This window comes from Dromiciops gliroides, chromosome 3, assembly GCF_019393635.1.
Source record: "Dromiciops gliroides isolate mDroGli1 chromosome 3, mDroGli1.pri, whole genome shotgun sequence".
NCBI lineage: Eukaryota > Metazoa > Chordata > Mammalia > Microbiotheria > Microbiotheriidae > Dromiciops > Dromiciops gliroides.
Window position 1 is genome coordinate 585361416 of NC_057863.1, and position 10816 is coordinate 585372231.

The window sequence follows — 10816 nt, forward strand, 5'->3', positions numbered from 1 at the left end:
AAGGCCGGTGCTTTATCCACTGTGACACCTAGCTGCCCCCCAGTATGGTATTTTATAAGATCTCTCACAATATCCTTTTGAACGTGATAGAAGGATATTGACTAATTGATAGATAGTACAGTTATATCCATTGGAGAACTTGTTAAATGATCATAACCAAAAAGAAGTGAATAATGGATGTATCCAATTCAGAGAGAGTTCACTAACTGAGTGCCCCCATTTATCCTTAGCCTTATATTGTTAAACATGTTTATCAGTGACTTGGTTGGAGACATAAATGGTATGTTTATAAAATCTGAAGATGGTTCGAAGCTGATAAGGATAGCTACTATATTGAGTGGCAAGATATAGGTCTAAAAAGATCCTGATGGGCCATGACTATGGGCTGAATCTAATAAAATAGAGTTAAATAGCAAAAAATATAAATTGCCACACTTGAGTTAAAAAAAATTAACTGTATAGAAACTAATGAGGGGGTTCAGTATCATAGAAATATAATAATTCATGGGCAAATCTGAGTGCTTTCATAAACTGTAAGCTTGAAATAAATAAGTAGTATGATAACATAAACAAAAATGCTAATGTGACCTCAGACTACATTAAAAGGGTCATGGCAGCCAGAATGAGGAAAGTGATAGTGCCAGTGAAGTGTGTCTACATCAACCATGCATAGTATATTGTGCTTAGTTCTGGACACATATTTTAGTAGAGACATTGACAAACTCAGATGGATCCAGAGATGAATGACCAGAATGGTAGAGGAACTGGAAGCCACACCATTTGAGGAAGAGGTAGAGAAAATATAGATGCTAATCCTGGAAAAGAGAAAATGTAAAGGAGATGTGACAATTGTCCTCAAGTATTTGAAGGGATATAACAGAGTAGAGGAATTAAACTTGATCTTCTTGGTCCCATAAGACAGGATAAATGGATAAGTGGATGAAAGTTGCAAAGTGGATTTAGGCTTGACAGAAGGAAAAGTTCCTAACAATCAGAGATGTACAGAAGTGGAATGGACCTTCACTGAAGATCTTCAGCGTGAAGCTTGGTGGACCACTGGTCTGGATGTTATAGAAGGTATTCAGGAATGAGATTGACTAAATGGTGCCCAAAGTCCTTTCCAACTCTAATATTCTGTTCATCTGTCTTAATCTAAATCCATCTTCTTTTCCTTCACCTAAAAACCTGCTCCTCCTCACTTTCTTAAGTGTTGAACATACTATTGATCATCCCAGTCAGCCAAGTTTGAAACCTTAGGCATATCCTTTATTCTTCCCTCCCCCTACATCATCAATATCTTTCTGTTCTCTCCTCTCCACATATGTAGCCAGGACCTTGATTTTAACCCTCATAGCCTATCACCCATATCATCATTGTAGCTTCTATATCTCTTGATCTCTCCTCTCTTCAGTCCATCCTTCACACAACTGCTAAAATAATCTTCATAATGCAAGGTATGACCATGTCACACTCCTGCTCAAAAGACTTCAATGGCTACCCATTGGCTACAAGATAAAATACAAACTCCTTAGCCTAGTAGTTAAAGCCGTTATCAGCTAGCTCCACAATTCCCTTCTAGTGAAATAAGATTAAATTTTGGGGACTAAATACAGAATAACATAGCTCAACTTTAAGCTACCAAAGCTTATAGCTGAACTACGACTTTAGGGACACACTATAAAATCCTTACCTTTAGGTTCATAAAAACAACTGCACAAATACAGAATTTGGGTAGGAGGTTGTTGTGGATGGGAGTAATTCATGTGAAAAAAGATCTAGGAATTTTGTTAGACTAAAAGTATAATCATGGCACAATATTAAATGCCTTCAAAAAAAGGTGCAATGTCCACAATAAGAAAGGTAACAGTCTTGCAATATAACTTACCCTGATGAGACCACATCTAGAGTATTATTTTTAGTTCTGCTGGGAAGCATGTAGACATCAGATTTTTTAGACAAAATTGGATCTCATCCAGAAAATGCTAAGGATGAAAAGGACAGGAGACAAGGATCCTTACAAGGATCTGTTGAAGGAACTAAGGATGTTCAGCCTGGAAAAGAGAAGGCTTGAGGGAACATGGTGCTCAAATTCAAGTATTCAAAGGGTCGTCCCATAGACTAGTTCTACTAAGAGAATAAGTTGGGCAGTAGGCGCTCAGAGAGGGTTGTAAGACAATTAATGGATCTAGGTCCTAAACAAAGTAGTAGACAATAGGCTTACGGCATAGATGAAGAAATTTGCCCTGCAAAGGTAGGAAGGCTACCTTGATCTCTGAGAGCAGAAGAAAGGAAGAAAATAATGGGAACAAACAAAAGAGTTTTGCATACGAAGGGAGGAGACATTTATCTCCAACATCCTCTTCCTTCTTGGTAAAGTTAGTCATGAAGTGAGGGGCCAAAAAAAAAAGGGGGCAGCTAGGTGGCACAGTGGATAAAGCACCAGCCCTGGATTCAGGAGGATCTGAGTTCAAATCTGGCCTCAGACACTTGACACTTACTAGCTGTGTGACCTTGGGCAAGTCACTTAACCCTCATTGCCCCACCATAAGAAAAAAAGAGTGAGGGGCCAGGAGCAGAATGAGATTCTTTAAGGAAATTGGAGGTAAGGAACAACTTCATTAGGGAATCTGAATAGAATAAGAAAAAAAGGATTGCCAAGCAGCAGTAAAGACCCAGTTAAGATTAAAAGGTATGAATTTATCATGGTAATTATCTAATTTCATAACTTTCTTTCATTACAATCAGTAATTCAAGGACAAGTATGGAGAGAGAGAACAATAGTGGTTTCCCTGAACCGGGCATTGATCACTGTAGGCCCTATTTTCTACTCCCATAGCTCTGGACAGTCCTTAACTTAGCCAATTAGCATGTCCCCCGGAGACCATAAGTACCAGAGTTCTCTAAAGCTGGACAGAGACCCCCCTACTCATCCTTGTTCCATTCTCACATTCTTTGTCTCCCCACAGAAACCGGATACCTCCAAAACCAGGCAGCCCACACAGCCCAAAGTCATGGGCTCTGCAGACCTGAAACTTAACCTCCATCCCAGCCTGGAGTCCCAATGCTTTGTCTCTCCTGGAGTCTTTCCTTTCATTCCTCTAACCACAGCCTCCAGCCACAATCAGGGATGACAGAGCAGTTGCTACTGTCAAACACCACCTTCCCCTGCCCAGCCTACTTCCTGCTGACAGGCATCCCAGGGCTAGGCACCATGCATGCCTGGCTCTCCTTACCCTTTGGCTCCATGTATCTGCTGGCTCTGCTTGGCAATGCTGCTCTGCTGGCTGTGGTGAAGACAGATACTACCCTGCATCAGCCCATGTTTCTACTCTTGGCCACCCTGGCTGCCACTGACCTGGGTCTGGCCTCCTCTGTGGCCCCGGGGCTGCTGGCCATCCTGTGGCTTGGGCCCCGACCCATCCCCTATGCTGCCTGCCTGACCCAAATGTTCTTTGTCCATGCCCTGACTGCCATGGAATCAGGTGTCCTGCTAGCCATGGCCTGTGACCGTGCAGTGGCTGTGGGGAACCCACTACGCTACCCCACCCTGGTCACAGGTGCCCGTGTGGGTTGGGTGGCTATGGCACTGGGGTTGCGAGCTGTGACCATCGTGGTGCCCTTTCCATTACTGGTGGCCCGATTCAAGCATTTCCGGATGAGGGCCGTGGCCCACGCTTACTGTGAGCATATGGCAGTGGTAGAACTGGTAGCCGGCAACACGAGGGCCAACAATCTCTATGGGCTGGCGCTGTCTCTGGCTGTCTCAGGAGTAGATGTGATGGGCATTGCAGGTTCTTACGGGCTCATTGCTCGAACTGTGCTGAGGCTGCCCACCCGTGAGGCCAGGGCCAAGGCTTTTGGTACCTGCAGCTCTCACATCTGTGTCATCCTGGCATTCTATGTGCCTGGCCTCTTCTCCTACCTCACACATCGATTTGGCCGCAGAACAGTCCCCCGTCCAGTGCACATTCTACTCTCAAACATCTACCTCCTGCTGCCCCCGTCCCTCAACCCTCTCATCTATGGTGTCCGCACCAAACAGATCCGGGACAGGCTCCTCTCATTCTTCACACCCTGGAAGGGTCAGCTTTGACAGGATGCCAGGAGTCTGGACTGGAGGCTCTGGAAACCATTAGAGAGGCTAGAAGTGTCTGCTCCTTGGCAGCCTACATCAGCTATCTAATCCCTAGCTTCTTAAACTATGGGTCACAACCACATATAGGGACCCGTAACTGAGTGTGGGGGGTCATGAAATAGTTGACAACAGCAAAAGGTTATATATACCTGTTTTATATACCTATATACCCAGAGTCACAAAAATTTTTCAGGTGAAAAGGGGTTACAAGTGGAAAAAGTTTAAGAAGCCCTGATCTAATCAACATTGACTGACCTATGACCTGCAGGGCTCTATGACTTACCCATAGGCTGAGCTTTTGCCCAGTCCTACCCAGACTGCCCTTCCTGCCTTCTCTCTTCCAAGTCCTCACCTTTTTTGTCTCTGAATTCAAATGCCCTAGGAAACTTTCCTGGTTATTCATCCCTCCCCCATCCCCGGGCATTATGGGTCCTTAGACTGCATGTAGCATCCTCTGCCTGTTCAGATCACTTGTGACCTTTTGTGTGCTTCCATGTGCTTGTGTAAATGTACTCAAGTGTCCCTTCTCCCCAGCCAGATTGCCTCAACAGCAGGAACTGCAATGTCCAAAACTTGGGTGGTCTAGTGGAAATAACCCTGGAGACTGGGAGTCAGAAAACCGGGTGTAAGTCCTCGCCCCAACATTTATGAGTTTTGTGACTTTGGGCAAAAAATTTTATTTCTTTGGGTCTGAGATTTCAAAGAACTACATGAACTAATGAACATGAAAGGACTTTTAAAACTTTGAGCATTAATAGAAACATTAGGGTTATTTTTCGAATCCTATTTCAATGAATGTGTCGAGCAGCTGGTGCTACCACAGTAGCACCGATGGGAATCCAGTGGGTTATACAGAACAGGAAATCCTCTACAACTTCTGAGACAGAAGAACCTGGATTAGCAGCCTGCCTCCAATGCATACTAGCTGTGTGGCCATGAAGAAGTCATTGAACTGATCTGAACCTCAGTTTCCTCATCTGTTAAATGGGGAAGATAATAGCCACACTACCTATTTCATAGGGTTGCTATGAGCCTTAAATGAGTTAATCTATGTGAGTCAATTTGCAAACTTTCAAGTCCTATGCAAATATCAATTATTTTTAATTATCCAATCTTGCTTTCATCAGTCTCATTTGCCACCAAAACAAAACAAACAAAAAACCTTTTTGGTGTTTTCTACATTTTATACATATTGTACAGGGTTCAGGTTCTAATAAATATTACGTATTTTCCCCAGATGTCAGAATGGTGATTTGAAGAAGAGTTGGGGAAGACATAAATTGTATTTTTCCCTTCCTCAGTAAAGATGCTTCCTGGATGTGGGAAGATTATCTCCCTGAACATTAGTAGTGGGTCATTAATTATTGTGCAAAGGGCTTAGAATCAGTGCAAGGTGACAACTATTCAAGGATTTATTCCCTTTGTCACCATGGGCAAGTTGCATGACCTCACAGACTCTCAGTTTCCTTACCTATAAAATAGGGGTAATAATTATTTCACCTACTACCTCATGGGGTGGTTTTGAAAGAATGCTTTACAAACCTTAAAGTTCTATGCAGGGGCAGCTAGATGGCGCAGTGGATAGAGCACCAGCCCTGGAGTCAGGAGTACCTGAGTTCAAATCCGGCCTCAGACACTTAACACTTACTAGCTGTGTGACCCTGGGCAAGTCACTTAACCCCAATTGCCTCACTAAAAAAAAAAAAAGTTCTATGCAAATGTGAGTTATCATAATTATTACTAATAGATTATTAAATCATTATTAATAAATTAATAATCCTAGATCTCATTATAAACAGGCTGTCTCATGGTCCTCTTGACCTCAGACTCTTGCAAGGAATCTGGGGAGTTGAATAAGGAACAAGGTCAGATGCCCTGTGACTCTCTCTGATGCTCTTTTCTCATTGTAGGAATCAGCTCCCAATGTCCTACAGTCATGGATATACCAATCAGGAATGTCTAGAATCAGTTTCTTTTCCTGGTCTGGATTCCATTTCCAGGATTACAATCACTAAGTTCACTCTTTGGTAGCTCATAGACAAGACTTCCATGACTGTAGAGAGAGTGACAGTCATAGGCCTGCCCTATGAAGGAGCCCAGTTCAGTCAGAGCCACAACAAACCAGCCTGATTGGAAACAATGAAAACTAATATCATTGTCAAGGCCTAATCGATCAAACAAGCTTCCGTTAAGCACCTACCATGTGCCAGGTTCTCTACTAGTCCTATATGAACTAAGTGAAAATTCTTTTCTGTCAAGTTTCCCATCACACATGATCCACCCCACACACAAACACCACCCAAATAACCCCTGCTGGGTAGAGGCAGACACATTTCTGTAAGAATTGTATCCCTTCAACACACATCCTAATTCTCCCTTCTGATCACTCTGGGTTCCCATTAAATAAACTGTCTCAAATTTTTTTTCTTCATTTTTAGTTTGAATTTAATAATCATCAAACATGAATGTTTCAAAGAACAAAAATGAGGATTGTATATGAAATCATGAACTTTTGTTGTGTATCCATTTTTTAAAGTATATATGTAGCAGGGGAGGGAGGGAAGAGGTGTTTGTTTGCCTAGGTGGTTTATGTATGTCATGTGGATATGTCTAGATGTAACTTACAAGGAAGTAAGTTTCTCCAAGAGGGACTTTTGTTCTTGCCAAGAGAGGAATTGGGGGGTTGGGGCCAGAAGCTGACCACTCAGCTTTCCTCAGAGAGAAGAGGTGGGGCAGCTAGGTGGGGCAGTGGATAGAGCACTGGCCCTGGAGTCAGGAGGACCTGAGTTCAAATCCAGCCTCAGACACTTAACACTTACTGTGTGACAGTGGGCAGGTCACTTAATCCCAATTGCCTCACAAAAACAAACAAAAAACAAAAAAACAAAAACAAACAGAGAGAAGAGGTACCATTATAAAATTATATCTGTCTGTTCCCTTAAATATCATTAGTCTAGCAGAAATAATTTTTAGGTTTGAACTGCATTTGTAATCGGTGTCCCTTAATGGAGGAGGGTCCCAAGCTATATATCCAACCAAGGTTTGACTCCCTTCCCACCAGAAGCTAGTTCTACAATAAACACATAGCAAATAACAAATAAACCCATTTATTCATGGCAAAACAGAAATCAGAAAGTATACATTTGAGACAATGTACCAGATAGAGCACAGAGTGAATGAACTCTCCATTTGGGAGTAAGACAACTCAGTTCAACCAAGAGTCCCAGATCTCACCCAAGGGGGTGGGGGGAGGTCTCTGAAGTCTCTAGTAAAAACAAGCAGGGAATATGGACATGGTAGAGACTGCCAGATCTTCTAAAAACTACTTCTTCCCAGAGTCTCTCTCCCTTCAGGTACCTGAAGAGAGTTTGGAAGAGTATGCCTTCTCTCAATGCTGGAAGCCAAGACACCAGATCTCTCTTCTCTCCAGCTCTCACCAACTCTACCCCTCACACAGGCATTGCATGATCAATCTCCACCAATGAGGAGAGAGTCCTATCCAATTGGCCCTTTGAGCCAAGGGTTACATTCCTCCCCTGGACTGAAACTCTTTGCAGTCCCTTGCAAAGATCAGCCTGGACAAACGACTACAATTACATAGTATAAATATAAACTTCAGCACTCTAAAATAACAAGAGCAATTTTCTAGGTGTCCCATGTAACCAACATATGGTATTGTTGAAAATAAAATAAAACAAATGTACCTTAACAGTACATGAAACAGACAAGGCATTATACATTGCATCACCTCAGAGGATACTACAGTGACAACAAGCCCAACTACATACAGGATATAACACATAGACATTTCTAAAGTACACACATAGGGGCAGCTAGGTGGCACAGTGGATAGAGCACCGGCCCTGGATTCAGGAGTACCTGAGTTCAAATCTGGCCTCAGACACTTAACACTTACTAGCTGTGTGACCCTGGGCAAGCCACTTAACCCCAATTGCCTCACTTAAAAAAAAAAAAGTAAACACATATCTACAGTACATAGTAATCAATCAAAAGCAACAATAATGGCTAATTAAAAACCAAAACTATCTAGGTACTACAATAACACTGTCAATAGGCATATATATGTATATATAACACAGCTAATACATGCATTAGAAAATATATAAAATTAACAAACAGATGTTGCTATAACAAGAATATAATACATAGTCAAATGAATAATAAAAATATACAAACATGCAACACTTTACATGTGCAGTAGTAAACATGTGCAATTACATTCAAAACATTTCACATAGGTAACCTCTAGTATTGACACCTTAGATATATATGCAATTTTATCTTCAAGTTTATTTGTACCATCATAACTCAGCCCAGTGAATAGTCTGATAAGTTTAGTTTTCTTATCACCAAATGATCTCTCTGCTCCTATACCAGAGCTGATAGTTGGTATGTGCTGACCATCAGGATCAATATAGGTTTGTGTGTCTACACCTGGGCTGGCATGTCAGTTGGTTACCAATATATTCCTGTTCTGGAGGGCTGAATCTGTACCCTAGGAGTCTCTGTAGCAATTTGGGGCAGGATAAGAGTTACCTCTAGCTTCAATTCTCCTGCCCTGTAATAGTACACCCAATCTTCGTTGGATGCATCATTTTCAGCTCCCATAGCTGCTTCAGAAAGTCTTTGTATAGCTAATGCACAGTCTCTTTTTCTCAGTCTTTGCCTAGGTGAGCATCTATCATTTCTCTTTACCTACTCATCAGACAGTCCAACCAGCTCTCCTATGGACAATAGATGGTTGTGGTGAATAGTCCTGAGAGAGGCCTCTACATAATTAATAGTTAACATTTATACAGTGCCTACACTGAGAGAGTCCATTGACCCAATTTATTCATCACTCCTAGCCTAACTAATAAATTGATCATGCTCAAACCATTGTCTCTCAGTTTACCTTAATATTCAAATGCAACAAGATGTACTGGTATTCTTGTCAAGATCTAAACTGTTCCATAACAAAAAAAGAGAGTAGTATTATAGGAATACAAAGCATAATCTAATACCAACAATATTGAACTCTTTTTAGCATTGACATTCTGAGATGATAATAATGATGACAACACCTGGCATTTAAATAGTGCTTTTAAGGTGTATAAAGTACTTTATATATGTTAACTTATTGGTTCTTACAACAACCTTGTGAAGTAGTTCTATTCTTGTACTGATGAAGAAATTTGGGGCCAAGAAAGATTGAGAGACCTGTTCAGGGTTATACAAATAGTATGTGTATTAGGCAGGATTAGAACTCAAGCCTTTCTGACTGCAAATCCTGAAATCTATCCACTAGCTGCCCTTATCAATGTTCTAGATATATGCTCTAATATCTCATCTCACTGATATACATTCTGTGTTATAAGCTCGGTGAATCCAGCACCAACAGTTTATGTTCTGTTTTAAAATTTCTTCCAACTCTAACAGTCTATATTTTGGGCTCCCTACAAGCCCTGATATACTGGGTGCTAAAACCCCTTCTAGGTCAGCTAAGAGGCACAGTAGATAGAGTACTTGGCATGGAGTCAGGAAGACTGGCCTCAGACACTAGCTGTGTGACCCAGGGCAAGTCACTTTACCCTGTTTGCCTCAGTTTCCTCATCTGTAATATAAGCTAGAGAAGGAAATGGCAAACCACTCCAGTATCTTTGCCAAGAAAACCCCACAAAGGGGACACAAAGTGAATGAAAATAGCTGAACGATGTGCCAGGCACCGTGCTTTACAAATATATTATGTAATCCCCACAACAGCTTTGGAATTTAGACGCTTTTATCATCCCCATTTTATAGATGGTCCCACTGTTAGTATCTGAGTCTGGATTTGAACTCAGAAAGATGAGTCTTCCTAACTCCAGGCCCAGTGATTTACCCACTGCACCAACTAGCTGCCTATATTCTCTCTCAATAACTTTATAATGCCTCAGTCAGTTAACTTGTGAGTCCCTTGAATGTCAAGGTTTCTCAAAAGAACCCTGTCTCCTTATTTCTTGCAGTATCCTACTAGTGTTGAAAGGTCTGAACATACCAGAACCACAATATCTACTTTTCTGTTGACACCAACAATTTCCTTGGGAAATTTAGAGCTCACCTGGAAGTATTACAGGTTATGAATATTCTTTATCACTCAAACCACCAATTCCAAGCACTGTCATAGGATTTAAAGGTATTTTACCAAAATATCTGTCATAAAAATGTTAGGAAAATGATGGGAACTGTCCAGGACAATCCATATTCTCAATTTCTATCATCACCTCTGCATGCGGTTCTAGGAGTACAAGTGAAATAGACCCATAAGGAATTCATGATGAAATCGATAAGACTGTCCTTGAGGCTCACCTCCTTTCCTGGTCCCACTAAAGCTTCCTGCAGTTTGTCCAGCAGATTTTTGCTCTTTATAACCAATATTGCATTCCCTTTCCTAGCATATCTAACATAAGTAGGGCTACCTAATCCACAATTCTAATAAAATGTAGATCTGTTACTCCAGTGATTACTTGATGAAGGTGATCCTATGCCAAGTTTTCATGCTTTCCATTCCACTGATCCCCTTCAAGGAGAATAGAACTGTGCACTGCTCCATCTCTCATCTAATCATCTTGGGTTCTATGCCTGCAGCACTCAGCACTAATGATGCTGTTGCCTTCATTTGCTTCTGTAGCCCAAATCTGA

General features: G+C 41.5%; 1 protein-coding gene across 1 annotated transcript; it reads left to right on the plus strand.

Moving 5' to 3' along the window:
• Positions 1–3127: 3127 nt before the first annotated feature.
• LOC122745988 (olfactory receptor 52W1) lies at positions 3128–4093 on the plus strand. The gene has a single exon (XM_043991454.1). It carries the CDS (start codon positions 3128–3130, stop codon positions 4091–4093), a length of 966 nt encoding a protein of 321 aa, XP_043847389.1.
• The last annotated feature ends 6723 nt before the right edge of the window (positions 4094–10816 follow it).